The sequence below is a fragment of the Rhipicephalus microplus genome, chromosome 6 (assembly GCF_043290135.1).
Source record: "Rhipicephalus microplus isolate Deutch F79 chromosome 6, USDA_Rmic, whole genome shotgun sequence".
NCBI classification, from domain to species: Eukaryota; Metazoa; Arthropoda; class Arachnida; order Ixodida; family Ixodidae; genus Rhipicephalus; species Rhipicephalus microplus.
This window is the reverse complement of record NC_134705.1, coordinates 121,101,019-121,119,035: the sequence shown is the minus strand read 5'-3', so window position 1 is coordinate 121,119,035 and position 18,017 is coordinate 121,101,019. Positions and strand designations below refer to the sequence as shown.

General features: G+C 45.7%; 1 protein-coding gene across 3 annotated transcripts; it reads right to left on the bottom strand.

Annotated features, from left to right (window-relative positions):
- Positions 1-3,285: 3,285 nt before the first annotated feature.
- On the bottom strand, positions 3,286-17,051 carry Arp2 (Actin-related protein 2). 3 transcript variants are annotated; one of them, XM_037418866.2, is made up of 7 exons: positions 16,894-17,051; positions 16,605-16,715; positions 13,676-13,964; positions 9,745-9,881; positions 8,414-8,563; positions 7,227-7,505; positions 3,286-3,758 (listed from the first exon to the last, which is right to left on the bottom strand). In XM_037418866.2, exons 1-7 carry the CDS (start codon positions 16,939-16,941, stop codon positions 3,582-3,584), a joined length of 1,191 nt encoding a protein of 396 aa, XP_037274763.1. In that variant the 5' UTR covers positions 16,942-17,051; the 3' UTR covers positions 3,286-3,581. The 3 variants fall into 3 exon arrangements, with proteins under 3 accessions (XP_037274763.1, XP_075722618.1, XP_075722617.1); XM_075866503.1 differs by lacking the exons at positions 16,605-16,715; positions 16,894-17,051 and adding an exon at positions 16,275-16,388; XM_075866502.1 differs by lacking the exons at positions 16,605-16,715; positions 16,894-17,051 and adding an exon at positions 14,633-14,761.
- Positions 17,052-18,017: the final 966 nt, after the last annotated feature.

The window sequence follows — 18,017 nt, the reverse complement described above, 5'->3', positions numbered from 1 at the left end:
CTCGTCTGATAAGGCTACGACATTAGACTTTTTATAACAAAATTTATCTATTTGAACATTAAAAGGCCAGTGAACAGGCTATAGCTATTTTTTACAGCGAAAGCTGTTGTGAGATCACAACCAGAGTCATGCGTGGCACTGTAGTTGTGCACCGCAGCCGGTCTCTATAACTACTATCGCACGAAATGAGGAAACAAACTCGGTAAATAAAAAACGCCAGGCCTGCGCAGTAGGCGCAGCACAGTCTCAGCGAAAGCTAGAAGAGCAGCTTTCAGAGCCTTTTTAAACCACTCTTTGAGTAACTAATGCGAGCAAACTTGCTTGGTACTCTTTAGGGCATTTAATAATAAACTTTAGAGTAGTAGGCTGGCATTCGCTATGCTATTTTTCATCATTCTTGTGAGCTACTATCGCACGGATTGAGGAAACAAACTCGGTAAGTAAAAAACGCCAGGCCTGCGCAGTAGGCGCAGCACAGTCTCAGCAAAAGCTAGAAGAGCAGCTTTCAGAGCCTTTTTAAACCACTCTTTGAGTAACTACTGCAAGCACACTTGCTTGGTACCCTTTAGGGCATTTAATAATAAACTATTGGGTAGTAGGCTGGCATTCGCTAAGCTATTTTTCATCATTCTTCTGAGAAGCGTGGTATCCGCTAAACATTCGCAAGGAATTTTGCGCCAATTGTCCATGCAGTGGCTGACAACGATGAGGAATTAAGGCTGAAGTGTGTACGAGCCACAGTGAATAGGGAAACAAGAACAAGATTTTGTAGTGGATTGGAGCACTGGACGGCCTACTCATTACGCTATTCGCATTGTGCGACGACTGGTTGTTCTTTCGCTGTTGTAAAACGCTTTATAAGTCATATTAATACGATTGCTTTCCCGACATCAAGCCTGCCTAAGGCAAGTTTGACAAGTTACAAGCACCGGCATAACTCAGTGGTAGAACTTTGGGCTGGTACCCAGCGAACCCGGGTTCAAGCCCCACTGTGTCATTGGTGCAAGGTTTTTCTTCTAATTTCGCGCGATTTAGTTACAGACAGCGGCGGCTGCGGACAACATGCAACTGCATAACTGGCACTTATTAGTAACTTATTATTAGTAACTTATTAGTAACATAACTGGCACTTATTAGTAATATTAAAAAATGTAGTTGTGCAGAAGTAATCTGTTAACAGAGGCCACTTGGACAGGGCTGCCATGGGGTGCATTTGAAAAGTAGCCAGAATTCAAGCTAGTTGCCATGTCATTTCATTTTATTATAGAGTTTGTAGCAAAATTAAACGGATACGTTATTAGTAGTAGCAGTTTTATTATTGAAGAATAGATAATGTTTCGGGTCAGGGAGAAGATAGAAATAAGATCAGTTATACCTATTTGCTTGGTCTTCAAGCCATTGCTAATACAGTGGACTCTCAGTAAACTAAAATCTGTTAAAACGGAACTGCTGCTTAAATGGAAGAAACAGCTGCCTCTGATGTGATTAATTTCATCCCTGCATACTGCACTCCAGTTCTGCTTTCAGTAAATGGAACTCCTGTGGAAGGGAACACATTCTTCAGTCCCTTCCGGGTGCGGCCGGTAGCATGATCTATGCTGCTGCCTGGAGTTCAGGAGCCTTCGCGAAACGGCCCGACAGGACCACAGGGGGCCGGTGGACCTGGCACTACCCTCCATAAACTTGTAATTAATTCAGTGCACCACAAGTATAGCTTATGTCGAATAAATTGTTTATTCCAGACAAAGAGTGTCTAGCATAAACTATTTCATTTCAGCTAACAAGTCAGTACGTTAAATGTTTAGGCAGTTTTGTCTGAAATTGGGAGACAGAACTTTATTAATAAAGTTTACCAACACCAGTCGAGATTCGTTTTGTCGTGGTTCTCCGCTTATTGTCAAGTTCACACAAGAACACACACTGCGCATCAAAATTGGTAATTTGTGTACAGTATCAACATGGGTGGTGGATAGACTAGTCTAACCCCTGTATTCAGAGATGCTCCACAACTTGCCAGCACCTCCAATGCAGCGAAAACATGTTTCATTGAAGGCGGTGCCAAGTCAAGTCGAGAAGCGTTTCTGAATACAGGGGTTAGTTACATTTCTGCCACCATACACAAATTTGTATTGGCAGGCACATCACGCTGGTGTGCCTTGATGTGCACCAGCCTGCTGGTTGGGGCCATAAGGTAGCCAATTTGGCACCCAAATAGCCACCAACGACAACCGTGCAGTCGGGGCGTGAAACCCATAGCTTTATTGTTCAATTTTCCGGTTAAAGGGGTGGCGTGTGTGTTCCACAACACTGACGTAAAATTAAACCAATGACATTCGTTGATCAGGAAGTGAATGTTTATTATAAAATAAAAATGACAACGACGCAATCATTCCGACAAAAGTGTTTTTCAGGAGAACAACTAGTTGGTGCTCTCAAATAAAAAATTGGAAAAGTATTATATTGTGCGAACGGTTTGAAGCACTCGCCGCTGAATCACAACAGAAAAATACGACGTGGCACTGGTCTTCGCAAAAGCCACCGAACGAGAAAGCCGACCATGGGAATGAAATGACCAGACAAACAAGAAGGGTCGACAAAGTAATCCCAACATATCCTCTCACCACAATAACGCCGGTTTACTTAGATTATCGTACACAATATTTACAAGTCGCGCACTAATTTGCCCCACGAATAAGTATCACGGGTAATAATGAGGGAATTAACAAGCTCATTTGCCAGCAAATGTGACCAACACCTACTCACACACACCCGTAGTGTTCGAAACGATTCTCGGGGGGCAGAACAACCTGATTATGTACACAGCTTGAAGAATGAACTGCACGCTTCTTCAAAGCAACGTGCTAACAATGCGTACTCACTAGTCTAAAAAGTTAGCTACATCGTCAACTAAATGGAGAGCGATGAAAGTAGATCTAGAATAGAAGATAGTACAAGCTATGCGAACGGATTGGTGATTAGAACAAGACTTAAAAACAACAGTACAGGCAGTGATCGGAAAGGCCTAATGGATTGGAAAGTGTAAGAAAGCAACAATTGTCTGAGAGGAAGCGAATAGACGCGCACCCGCGCGTGTAGACGGGCGCAAGTTGCTCGTCGTCATGTTCTCGAAATACCGGCCGACAGTGCCACAACGCCACACTTCGCTACAACCTCCTCGTGGTTTAGGAATGACTTCAGTGGGGCAAGATGACCGCCACAGCAGACAGCCTCCGCAAACTCTGCGAGAACGCTTGAGTTCCCGCCAGTGCTTCTGCAAAGCAGACCTTTCGAAATACTGCAAACCTTCCCGAAAACTTGTCGCATAGGAAAGCATTGGAGGGTGCCTCTACAACACTACGAGCGGTCCCTGCCATGCTCACTAGAAGTCGCAACCATACATGAACACGGCGCATCGAAGTGCGCACATTGCATGGATCCGCCGCAGGGCCGATAAGTGCACCACGTTTGCTGTTCGACAGCATTAACGTCGCACCTGAATCTATGCCGCAGTTTCCGCGTCAAGGATCCCCGAATGGCACATGGTGCGTGTGGAAGTAACGGCAACGTGACTGTGGTGCCGGTTACATGACGGCAGCGCCGGGCAGCAGCTTGTCCAGGACGCGCACGCCCTTCTCCTCGTACTCCCGGCGGCTCATCCAGAACTTGTCATTGTCCTTCATCACTTCGGCCAAGACGGAGCCGCCGATGAAAACCATGTCCTTGCGTCGGGGAGGGTCCTCGATACGGATCTTGAACTTCTGCTCGGACAGGTGGTGAGGAGAGGGAGAAAGATAAAGTTGCACAACTTGTAACATTCTTGACTTAGGAACTTAATTTGCCTTAAGAATTGCCAATAAGCGGCGCCGCCAGTATTGGATTCATCTGCATGCAAAACCAACATCCTGAAGCCTATGCTCCATTCGCAGAAAGCAATATCAGTGCTAGAAAGGCATCGTTTTAGACAATTAAAGTCAAACCCCTTTATAAGAGACACTGATGCAACAAACGGGTATAAGAGACACCTCATATAAAACGAGTATAAGAGACACCTCATATAAAATACAAGAATTGCTCACTAGTGCATGTCTCTTTATTATAAGGTTCAACTATATCTATTTTAGGAAGCCTTTGCCAAGCATCACTTCCAAGAAAATGCCATGACTGCATTTTGTTCCCCAGTAGTCCTATAAGATGTGCCACTTTAATGAGGTTTCCTTTGACACCTCCGTTTGTAACTCGCTCTGAAGTTCTGTAAGGGTGTTTCCTAATACAGTAAAATCTCGATAGAACGAAGACCACTTTAACGAACTTTTCAGATTAATGAACTTTTAAAAAATCCCGCGCCAGCTGCTAATAGTTTCAATGTCAAACTATTTTACTACTACGTACTTCAGAATACCGAACTTTTCAGAATAACGAGCCATAATTTAGTTCCGCGTTACATTAACAACGCCTCAGCACTACGAACTTATGTTCTGAAATTTGTCGCAACCACCGGAGCGGTACCCAAGCAGATGACACAGCGAGCGAACGCCTTGCTTCTCGCAAGATGCGCGATGGTGTGGAGGAAAAGAAAAAAGGAAACGAAAGGACGACTTTTTTTTTTCTTTTTTTTTACTGAAACGCCAACGCTGCAGGTTTACAAGCGCAGAGGCAAGGGCAACACGGGAGGGCAAAGTCAGCAAGGCAGAGGGCAGAGTGGAAGTTGCGGAGCAAGCATGTGCGCGGAAAACCTGAGACAGTGAGGGAGCAGAAAACAAAACGCAAGCCATTTTCTTTTTTAGCTCTTTTTTTTCCTTCAAAAGAGGCGATGACAGTCGCGACATTTCGGGTTTTTCATATCTTTGTCACTTCTGCATGTGATCTAGGAGGCCAAAGGGGTATAGGTGTTCTCTAAGGAGGCCTTTTCAGCAGTGTTCATCTTTTCAATGATTACTTACCGTATATACTCGTGTAAGGGCCGCCCTCGTGTAAGGGCCGCACCCCAACTTTGAAAGCGGATATTTCGAAAAAAAAAAAAACAAAAGTTCAAAATGTCCCGCCAGAAAAGTGTAGTTAGTTCATTTACAGCCAGATGGCGCTGCACGCTTTTCCGCTTTTATTCTACTTCCGCCGACGCGCCGACCACGCTGTTGACAGCGCGCCGCCATATTTGCCTTGTGCGGCCTCTTTGTTGGCATCGTTCCTAGCATCGTGTCGATACGTTGGCAGCGCGACTTCAGATCGGTGTCGTCGGTGTCACTTTGTTGGTTGTAGTGAACCCTGCAGAAGCCAGCGCACGTGACGGACGATGGGCCGGCATCTGAGATCATTCACTGCAGCATTTAAGCTGCAAGTGATTGACTATGCCGAGGAGCACGGGAAGCGGGAAGCTGGACGAAAGTACGACGTCGATGAGAAGCGCGTGCGTTACTGGATGAATCAGAAAGATGCCCTCGCCGCTACTAACAGGAGCCGAAAGGCGTTTCGCGGGAAAAAGTGCAAGTACCCGCAACTCGAAAGCGAGCTCGTCAACTACGTCGTCGACACACGAAGGGACGGCTACGCCGTATCGACTGACATGATACGCGTCAAAGCCCTCAGCATCGCTCGCCACATGGAAATACCCCCGGCACAATTCAAGGCAAGTCGGGGCTGGGCTACGCGGTTTATGAACCGTAACCAGCTTTCTATTCGGCGCCGAACGACGATTTGCCAAAAACTGCCGCGCGAGTACGAAGACCACGTCATTAAGTTTCATCGCTTCGTGAATGCTCTCAGGAGGGAGCATGAATACGACCTGTCCCAAATTGGGAATGCGGACCAGACACCTGTGTGGTTCGATGCACCGGAAAGCACCACAGTGGATTTAAAAGGTGCGAAAAGTGTGTCTGTGCGCACGACTGGTGCAGAACGCCAAAGGTGCACTGTGATGTTGTGCATCACGGCAGACGGCAGGAGGCTTCCGCCGTACGTCGTATTTAAAAGGAAGACTCTCCCAAAAGAGAAGTTCCCTCAGGGAATCGTCGTACGTGCGCAAGAGAAGGGCTGGATGTCCGAGGAACTGGTCGTTGACTGGATTAAGACCGTCTGGGCAAACAGACCTGGAGGGCTGTTACAACGGAAAGCCCTCCTTGTTTTGGACAGCTTTAGGGGCCACTTGACCGACCGCGTCAAGAACCGAGTTGCCGCAACTCGTACGGACTTGGCCGTCATTCCCGGTGGCCTGACGAGTGTGCTGCAGCCGCTCGACGTATGCGTCAACAGACCATTCAAAGTGGAATTTCGCCGATGTTACTCTGAATGGATGGCTGGAGGCGTCCACGAGAAGACCCCTACAGGACGGCTGAAGCGGGCGTCGCTCCAACAGGTGTGTGAATGGATTTTGAATGCGTGGCGTGCCATGTCAGTAGAAGTAGTTGCTAAAAGCTTCAAGGTAACGGGAATTTCGAACTCCATGAACGGCACCGAAGATGACCGTCTCTGGGAAGACGCGGACGCCGAGGCGAGCTCCTCCGAGAACGAGGACAGCGAAATGGAATCCGAATAAAAACATTTCTGGCATGTCATTTGTGACTCTTGCACTCTGCTACTGTTGCATAAACAGTACAGACCTTTGGCCTGTACTGCCTGTACTAAATCGGCCTGATTCGTGTAAGGGCCGCACCTAGCAAAATTTTCGAAAAAAAAGTGCGGCCCTTACACGAGTATATACGGTATCGCATCAGCAAAGCAAGTTGGCGTTCGCGCTGCAGTGCTCCTACAATGAGTTCATCTCTGCTTGCGACAGCAGTTTACACTAAGAGAAAGTGGAGAATGTAGATGAGCTGGAGGCTGTCAAGCTGGGAAATCTGTGCTGCACGCGACAAAAAAAAAAAAAAAATCAGACTTTTTTAGGAAAACGTGCATTTTTCGGTGTTCACTTGCGCATTTGTTTTGTTTGTGTGTGTGTGTGAAACACGAGTTCAAGGAACCACCGTTATAAAGCTAAGTTGCTTTGGTTGGTGGAAATTAAGTGTTTATGATTAATTCTTGGGCTTTCACTATAACGACCTTTTAATATAACGAACTCAATACCGCGGTCCCCTAAAGTTCGTTATACCGAGATTTTACTGTATCCACAATACGGAGAACCAGGCTTTTTGTGTAGTGTAGCCTTCTGTTGCACTGGATCTTGAAAATTATCAACCCATGCAATGAACCCAACGTGCTTGTAGATGCCATGCGCCGATCTCGAAAATGCATACCATGAGCTTCTCCGTGTCCCCCCGGAGCACGCGCTCCAGGTAGAGCTGCTTGATCTCGCGCTCAAGACGGCTCGGCAGACCCGGGTACATGGTCGAGCCCCCCGACAGAATGATGTACTTGTACAGCTTCGGTCGCACGTCCATCGCTGCACTCTGGATAGTCTGGAAAAGCAGCTCCGCGATGCCCAGCCCCTCCACGTTGATGAGGTGTGGCTGGAAGAGGGCCTCGGGCGCCTCGAACCGCTCGCCGCCCAGCTTGATGGTGCGACCGTCTGGAAGCTGCACGCGTGCGCGGGAACACAAAGAAATGTGCAATGCACGCGATAAGACACACACAGTATCGCGGACGAATGTGAAAATGCTAACAAGGAAATATGTCCAAAAAGAGGGAAAACACGAAGTTGCTTTAGTTGGCTTGGTCAGAAATGGTCTCGTACGTTGCCCTGAAGTTTTCCAATACACTCTCTCAACCTTCAAACATTAGCCCTTTGCCGTCCTGAACGTTTTTCCATCTTCCATTTGTAATTATCCAAAGCTAAAGGACTCATAGCTCAAAGAAAAGAAAACGACAAATTCTTCTACAGATGGCAAATTATCAATCGCAAGAAAACTTGAGCAGCAGTTCCCCACAATGGGCCGCTTCAGCTATGTTACATTGCCCAGCAAGGCAAACAATGGCCACAACAATAAACCGCCACCTCTTTCACCGCTAATATCTTCCAGCACGGATCCACTCTACCATGGCAGAGACTGCATTGATGACCCCGGTGGGTCATCAATGTCTCGTTATGTGTCTCATATTACACACAATACGAGACGCAGTGTATGATTCCCCCAGGAAGGTAGTCGCCACCAGTAAGGTGGTTGCACACAATACGAGAGACTCACAATACGAGAGTCTGTTTCTTCTAGCACATTCGTGCTCGCGCTGCAGCCCTTATTACTATGAATTCAAACCAACTAGCCCAAATCGCCATTCTTCTTCACAGTGTAAGGCTCCCCCAGGAATGTGGTCGCACACAATACGAGAAACTCACAGAGTATGACTCCACCAGGAAGGTGGTCGCACGCAATACGAGACACTCACAGCGTATGACTCCACCAGGAAGGTGGTTGCGCACAATACGAGAAACTTGCTGTGTATGACTCCACTAGGTAGGTGGTTGCACACAATACGAGACACTCACAGTGTAAGACTCCACCAGGAATGTGGTCTCCAGGGCCAGCTTCTGCTCCTGCTCCACGTTGTAGCTGACGTAACAGAGCTTCTCCTTGATCATGCGCACCGTCTCGAAGTCGGCCGAATGGTTGAATACGTAGCCACGCAACAGCAGCAGCTGCAAAGGAGTGTCATCAGGTCAGTCAAGCCTGATGCTCAGTCACATGACCATCACAAAAGCTACAGCACCTGTAAAGAATAATGGAATAATATAAGCATGAATAGCTTGCATGGTAGATTTTTTGTCTGAGCGAACTAAGTGTAGTAACTGACAACATACACAGAAAATTCGTGAATTGTCAAATGGTAACTCATCAAATAAGTGCAGCATTCATGCTTGGTGAAAGCTCCAACAGATGCGGGAGCCCAGTACAAAGGCTAAATACTCTCTTTATTTAGTAGCCTCGAATGACTTTTTAAAAACAAGTTACAAGGCCATATACATTATCAAAGTTAAAAAACACAACGTTCATTACTGTTCAAAGCTGGCTATATTTTGTAATAACTGGTAACTTAAGCAACAGACATTTGGACCCTCAGACTACAAATTTTTAAAATATAAACAACCAAAAGCTTGACATGCCAGAACTGTGATATATTTATGAGGCCTGCAATATTGAAGAACCATCACATTAATTTTAAACATCTGGCATTCTTAAACAAACACCTACATTCAAACACAAGGATTTTCTTTGCACTCTACCCCTATCAAAATGTGACTACCACGGCACGGAATCATGTGCGCAGCCTCAAGGTCAGCAGCGTGACACCTTATGTAAACCAACCACGGCTGGCCAAGGATATTGCCACACCCCTTTGTCAGGTTTTCTTATCGCCCAATTACACATGTGAATGCTGCCTTGCGCAAACAGCGCCGATGGACTAAGAACCACCGAGATAATCTTAAAGCCTTCGATGCCATTATGCGCAAAATGCGAATATTACAGATTCTTCTGGAACATATGTTGCTGCTAGAGACAGCGCTGGAACACTTGACAGCACATGTATAAATGCTGACGGACTTCGCCGCTTGTCAGTTGATTGAGGGTTGACGTTCTGTTCGCCGCTACCAGTGCCAGTGTGTGTATCTTTGTAATCTGAGTTTCCATTACCAGCCACAAGTTCGGCCAAATGAAGAGTTTCTCCTTTGACGCACAGACTGTTGCCTTTGTCGACGTCACGACCACGTGACAATATAAGTAAGAGAGACCCCTAACTACGGCTCTCAATGAGAAAATCCTGCATAGACACTGCATCTTTCTGTCACCTCCCAAAAACAGAGACAGCCAGAAAGCGTACCTTGATTAGATACCGCGTGATGTCCCGGCCCGCAATGTCCAATCTCCGAGTCAAATGATTCAGGGCAAAGCCTTCAAACACTGGGCAGATGTGGGTGACGCCATCGCCTGAGTCTACGACCACACCAGTGTAAAGACCTGCAAAGAACGATAGAGCTGAACTGAATTGCTTTTCTTGTGGACACTACGTCACAACACTGTGTGGAGCAGAACGAATGCTCAGATTTTTAAATTCAGATATGACAACAATGACACCACACAGTGGGAACAAATATACAACCTGTATTACTATTGTCATGCTGCCTTCGCAGCAGATAGAAATAGGACGAACAAGACAACAGTGTCACACAGGTCCTTTTGATCATGAGCAAGGCCAGTCAGAAGCAGCTGCTGCTACATGGTCACTTTTATTTGGATCAAGACATCGTCCCCAAATTGCAATTTTGCTGACATAAATGACAAACTCCTGATTACTTTGGGCTGCATGGCAGTGACCATCATTTATTGCAATCCAAGCAATGCGGTCTGGATCGGCTCTGTATGTGCTCAAAAGTACCCATATGATGTCAGTGTCAAGCACATGCCTCAGCAATGAAGGGCTCCAAATCTCCGGAATATATTTCGTTTATTTGACTTCACTGTAAAGTTTGCGCACCGTAATGCTTGCAGTACGGCCATGGTATAACAAATCCTTTGCTGTCACTGCAGCGGCATTCATCTCTATCAGAAGGAAATTGTACCTACTAATACCAATAAGAAAAAAAATAACCTTGTATTATATGGCGAATTATCCGTTGAGACTGGTTTATGAAAAACGCTACACTAATGTCAATCTTGTGTAGGCCCTGGTGCAATTTCAAATGCTGCACTTAAGGGGTACTCACACAAAAACTTTGGCCGTGTTTTTCCACTGCAATGCGTTGCTGGGGACCTGTTAGTCAAAACACGACACATCGTATGCTGCAGCATGCAACAGATAATTAATTACAGGCCTCTCATTATCAATCAATTTCAGTTTCGGTTTGGGAGAGCTCTAAAAACAAGAAGACACAGGGTGCAACTATCGCTATCTAGTGTGCATAGCCAGCCCCCCCCCACGTCAGCACACAAAACTGTGACATACTTCCGCACGGTCCGCATCAAGAATTACTTTCGAACAGGAAACGGGACTGCAGTGTCACCAAACACAAAACTTTCGAAGCGTGCGCCACGACCATGCACTCGTGACCGGCCGTGGAGTATAGATTGCGGGCACAATGCGGCAAAAGAAAAATGGCGGCTATGACGTCATCATAACTTGTTTTATTGACTGCAGGACGGTGACGTCAGGGACGCAAGAAGTCCCCAAAGAGTCCCCTTCGAAGGTGTCAATGGCACGATGGAGTCGAGCGCTCACGAAAACTTCAAAATTGCCCCGCCACGGTGGTCTAGTGGCTAAAGTACTCGGCCGCTGACCCGCAGGTCACGGGATCGAATCCCAGCTGCGGCGGCTGCATTTCTGGTGGAGGCGGAAATGTTGTTGGCTGGTGTGCTCAGATTTGGGTGCACTTTCAAGAACCCCAGGTGGTCAAAATTTCCGGAGCCCTCTACTACGGCAACTCTCATAATCATATGATGGTTTTGGGACGTTAAATCCCTCATATCAATCAAACTTTTATAACAAATTTAAAATATCATCCCAGCTACATTTGCTGTTAACATTTTACAGACATACGAATGTACACAGGAATTGATCTCACAGGCTATCTCGGCCGTGAAATTTTCTGTCAGTACCCCTTTGACGTAGCTCCGCTACCGTGGAACCTAAGGAAGTTGATAGCACGGGCATCCCAATGATTTCCTCGGCTTCCGCATTTGCGAAGGGAATAGTGCCCTTTCTTGCATGACGCCTTCAGGAGTGCTTTTCCATGATTTTGGGAAAACTTGGGTAATTCTTCGTTATTTTTGTAGTTCAGATTATTTTAGACCTTGCTAGTTTGTCCTGCACTGTTTTAGAGCATTGTAAGCACTGTTTCAGACCTGTATTAACAACTGCATGACCATGCGACATGAATATCTGCCAAGTTCAAGGATTCTGAATCCAGGAGATAATCGCAACGAGGGGGGGCGGGGGGCTCGTGTTGAATTTTTTACCTCCCACTTTTTGGGCACACAAGAGAAAAACAACTCCCAAGAACCTTCCGAAAAGATGGGGGGGGGGGGGGGGGCATCTCTGGCATTGCGGTGTTATAATGGCTTGGAGTGGCTGAACACACGGGTGTAGGGTTTCTCACAAAGGTGAGTCTCAAAGGGGGAGTGCGAATACTCCCGAAATTTCGCGTCATCAAAACAACTAGCAAAATCTATTTCAGCCAAAACAAACTCGCGCGTCTTCCTAGGACACACGTGAACGAACGGGACGCCGCCGCTGGTTGTTGTGAAAGCACAGGTCAAAGCTTTGCTAGCTGCTATATTCTTTTGACAGGAACGCCAAATAGCTTCTAGCCTTTGTTACGTCTTTCCTGCCTTTAATCTACCGCTAGCGGCATGCCCTCAGAGCTTGCAGATCACTATCGCGCCGGCTCGACCGCGGTTTTGTGCGCAGCGGTTGAGGCAAATGGTAGTTTCGTAATCCATTCACGTGCACTGGCTACGCCTTCAAAACTAAGTCGTTTTATGCTGTCTATAATCGCATCTGCCACGGTTTTATCCGAAGAGTTTGCAGAAAGAAGCGTTGCTTTGACTGGTCGAGCATTGCATGCACGCACACTTTGAAAATTCTGTCATTGATACGTGGGGTTTAACGTCCCAAAACCACCATATGATTATGAAAGACGCCGTGGTGGAGGACTCCAGAAATTTTTGACCACCTGGAGTTCTTTAACGTGCACCCAAATCTGAGCACATGGGCCTACAGCAGATAATTCTGTCATTAACCCTGTCGCCATACATGATTGTGTCAAGAACGACCACGGTTTCGTCCACAGCTGTTGTGGCAACGACAACATGCACTGTAGAAGACTGTGCATGTGTGGGTTGCATGTGTACTTGCGAAGCTTCGAGCATGCTGCCTTCATTCAGACCGTTTCAGTTTATATAACCTGCCACGATTGGGAAAACTGTTCAAAACATTCGAATTTTGGCCCAATGAACAAAGTGGAATTTGGCTGGGGAATTTTACAAATTCGTATCTGCCGCATTTTCGTATCACTGAGATTATACTGTACATTTAAATGAATGCTTTCTAAATTTGTTTATAATAAAATGCAGTGGGTTATCAAAAAGCCTGGAGCAGATTGACCTGCATTTTGTCAATGTGGCCAGATCGCGAACAGATATTTAGATTTCCAGAAAATTTTTCTTACAACCGCACCAACAGAACAAATGGTCCAAATTCAGGAGACTATGCAGGTATGGACATTAGACAGTGAATGGATAACAAGCTTGGCCCCTATACTGCTATGCACTTAAGAAAAAAGCAAGCAGAACGCGATAGATCTTCCCATGAATACACTAGAGAAAACTCTAGTGCCAGTGTTTATGAGAGCTGCGTCGCACAATCTTCAATGAGCATGAGAATGACCGGTAGTGTACAAATCTGTCTAATCTTCGTACTTTCAGTTCAGTTTGACTTGGCATGGCCGGGGGCTGCTTTGTCATGAGATGACAATCAGCAATTGTTTAGTAGTTACTCTTCACCAACCTTGGTCTTTTAAGCTCACCAATTCAAATCAGGTCACGAAGTTCACAATTACTCATGCTTTTATCTAAGAAAACACGAAAACAGAAGGGTAAATGAAGCCACAAGAGCATTCAAAGCGGCAAGCACGAAGACCAGGCAAATTTGTGCACTACCCACAATTCCTGTGGTTTCCGAACGACTGCAGCTCCAGATCTCCCTCTAGGAAACTCTATGGAGAGGACACTGTCAAGAAGTGAATGTAAGTGCGCACCCTGGGCGTAGAGCGTCAGCACAGCTTGTATGGCAATGTAGGCGCTGTCGAAACCGTACTTCTCGAACATGACCTCAATCATGCGCTCCCGGTTCTTGAGCGGGTTCATGGGCGGCTCAGTGAGGAGCACCTTGCACTCGTGTGGGTCGATGGCCAGCTTGTGCTCGCCAAACGTGTAGTCCCACACCAGGCACATGTCGTCCCAGTTGCGCACGATGCCGTTCTCCATGGGGTACTCCACCTCCAGCATGGAGCGCAGTTTGGACGCCTCGTCACCAACCATCACATCCTGTAAGGTTAGGTGGTAAAAACCACGATACGGTTGCATGACACGGTGTAATGGTGACCCCAGATTAATTAGCATCACATGGAGATTGTCACCGTTGCCTAAATATAGGGTACACTCCCGATTGTCTGCCAATAAGGAATTTCTGGAATAATAAATGCCAACTATGTTACGATTGGCAGCTGAACATTGTGCCAGCAATATGTGCGTTGAACTGAGCTCATAGAATCAAGCTATGTAAAGGCAAGTATACGACAATGTTAACTAGCTGGATTTGAAAGTTGGAGAAAAGACGAACTCTAGAAGGCATTATGAAACTCCTAAAGGGAAAAATTTGCGCCTTAAAAGAATAACCAAAGCGAAAACTAATGCAGATTAAGAGGTAATATATGTGGAAACACAAGTCTTCACTTGCAGAGCTGTGATAAAATGCTATTTGGGTGCATTTAAAATCCTCTGATACATGGTAGCAGGCACACACCAGTAGAATATAGAGAAAAAGCGAGAGCGACAACACTGCTTATATGAGTGTGTCATTCCACTTATTGATCATGGCTTTTATACACTGCTAGAATCACTTTCAATTACTTGTTCGGCTAAAGCAAAAGCTCATAATAATAAAAGCACATCTCCCGTCTATATAAACACAATAGACACAATAAATGGTACACCATTGCATAAAACATCAGAAGGCTACTTTGCATGTGTCCTGTGATAAAATGCAACAAAAAATCATGAGAGGATGAGAGGGGGTCGCATGAGATTGGTCAACGCTTGTCTGACAGTCAGAAGTGGGAACAGCAACTGGAAAGGCCAATGCTATCAATCGTTTTGGCACAGAGCAGATGAAGGCACCGTTTGGTCCAATAGAACAAATATATAACGGTCTCCGGATGACTTGGATTCGATAAAAACATTAGCGCTAGCGTGACAAAATCGAATTGGGCTGTGGCTTATCAAAAACTCGTGCTGACAGATTGCTCAAATCGTGACTCCTAAATTCTCATGACATCGCAACTCACCATCACCGAACCTCACTTGAAATTGAAACACCACGCAGTACCCGATCAAGGCATTAACCCTAATTGTTAAAGTCACTACACTTTTAAATTTCAAGCTTTGAAAAACAATGCCTGGGAACATAAATGTTCAGGTATAATTCTTTATTTATTCATGTGTTTAAGATATTTTTGAATTTCCTTAGCTTGACTATTAGCTGTTTGCTTCCTCTCATGACATTTGATTGTATTCTGTCTTAAATGCATACAAAATGGTGCCCTAGCTGGCTTTGTCAAGTTGATGCAATGCTGTTGGCAGAAAACACAGCTAGTTACTCCAACAGTAAACCTAATAAAGGTATAAGAAAATTTCGAAGGCAAGAAATGAAACATTCTCATGTACATTTGAAACAATGCTGCTCTGAATTCTGCTCAAAGAAGGCAGAAACATATAAAATAATAGACATTGCCACGTTAACTCGGAAAAACTAACACACCTGAACATTCAAGAGGCAACTGAGAAACATGGTGCGTAATTTTAAAAATCGTTCATGTTTCTAATGTTCAATCTAACTGTTCTTATCATACAACCACTCAATACCAACAAAACCTGGTGATTATGTAGACCTCGAGATCTGGCATGTTCGAGCAAGATGATTGTACTGCTATGGATTTTGATTAGTAAATCTATTACACACGGCATATAACGAACGCAAACGTAACAATGCTGCAGCAATAATGGTGCAATGCATAAGTAGACACAAATATTCTTTGAAATGCAATAGCCTGGCAGGGTACCGCAAACAAAAGGTTTGTTTACTAACACGTAGGCATGCATACACAACAAACAGCCACATTTAATGACTACACGCACGTTCCTGTGGCACATGCTAGTGTAAGGCAAAAGGACGGGCAGTAAATAACTGCAAGCCGAAGCCAGCTCACGCAAACAGCGATTGGGAAGTCAAGGTCCAGTGCATTTTAACAATGACAATACAAGCGATCGAGTGATGCGTGAGGGCGTATGCAAATTACGTTCCGCGTCAGGACGCGCTGATATAAGAACTTCGAAAGCGGTCAGGCAGAATGGATACACCGCTTCGAAATCAGCAGCAAGCACAAGCAACGGGCTTCTTAACGTTAGGAGCACTGACGCTTAAGTTGAAAACTAGACAGCAATATTCATCGACAAACGTTAGCAAAGTCACAAGCACTAATCAAGTTCCGAGATGTGAAACAGGTCGATGTGCGGAAAGGAAACACATGCGATGGTTTATCGGGGCGGGACGATAACAGTGCTGGAACCCGTACTTACGTACGCTTCCGTCGTTGCATCCTTCGCAGCGTGAATGTGAGATGGAGATTTATGAGGTTAAATGGCAAGCGCCGATCTACGGTATCAGAGTGCTCGAAGTTGAAACCACCGCATAGCAACCCCCCCGGGAAGCGAAAATGACATCACCGGAAACTACCGGTCGAAAGACCGCTCCCCAAAGTTTGATAACCGCGTTTGCAGCGAAATTACCGAAGCGATTAGACTTTCGCGACACTGAATAACATCGGGACATTATAAAGGCCCCGGCCAACAAGGGTTTGCTTATTAACGCTCTTCTATGAAACTGGCGTCACTCGAAAAGTGACTCACCTTTATTTCGATGTCTCCTATTTTGTGAGCGGCTCGTAGAATGGGCCTCCCTACGAGCGACGGGAATCGGAAGGCCGGAAAGTTGGACCCCGCGTAACCACATTTGACAAACTGCAAACCGCAAACACCAACGACAAGGCAGAGCCGGTGTGAGAGCGGTGACGGGGGGTCACCATCTTGAAGACGGGCTCGGGGTACACCGGCCCGTACACAAAATTCCGAGAAGCCATCGGCGAGCGATCGCCGTCTCGGAAGCCGAAATAATGGCACGGATGCGTAGAGCACTTACCCCCGTTCCGTTGTCGCACACAATGACTTTTTTACCTTGGCTATCCATTACGATAAATGGGGATGGAAAAACTTTTAACCACTAACTACACATCCAGCCACCGACACAATCACCGCCCTAGCATTACCGGAAGTTGACGAAGTGGCTACCGGAAGTTTTGTGCCGAGTATGCGAGAGGTGGGGGGGGAAGGGCGATGCTTGTCAATTGCATTCATTCGTAGATGGCGCCACGGGTTGCTTTAAAATCGCGTTTTCTTTTGTGTTTCTTTTTGCACGTCTTTGGGGTCACACGTCCTTAGCTGCAAGCATTAGCGCATCGAACAATTTACAGTAAAGGTTCTCACTTCATTCTCATTTCCACAGTGATTTGCCCATCAAGTTGCACGGTAAAAATCCCCGTTTTCCTAATACAGAGTCTTTCTCTCTCACGAAAGACAACAGCCAACAAAGTCAGAACAAGAACATCATGCCCAACACAAAAGAAACATATGTTGATCAGGAAAGGGAGTATAATAGGAAGAGCTACTAAAGTTAACGAAGTAGGGTAGCATTTACCCAGACAAAACGAGTGTTGACACAAAGCAGAACAATGAAAAAGTAAATGACCAAGCTGGTTTTATTGTTTCATAGCAAAAAGACCAGAGCGAACGGAGGATGCTATCTGGTCAACAGAAAACTGTGACACACTTGCGGTGAAGTTTATAGTACAAAATTATGTTACAAAAATAATGAGTGCTAGAATTTACATGGGTGTACAGAAACTTACTGCTTGCCTATATTGTCTTTCCAGTGTTCGTGCGATTTCAAATGTGACATTTCGGGTACGTGACGTGGCTACTAACAATGATGCCTGTTACACCACTTGGTGCCGTGGAGAGCTACACACTGCAAATATGGAATAGTACTATGATGAGGGTGATAACATTTTTAAAGCGCGATTATTGTCCATAGAACACCATCACTCACTTTTGTCACAAGTGCTGGCCCAGCATGGGCTTCAAGTATCGTATTTCAATCTAGGGCACTGTACACAATAGTGGAAGTGTAGAGACTGAACTGAGAACTAAAGGTACAAAAACAACACCATTTACTGACAAACCTCTTGTATGAAATTAAACCACTCT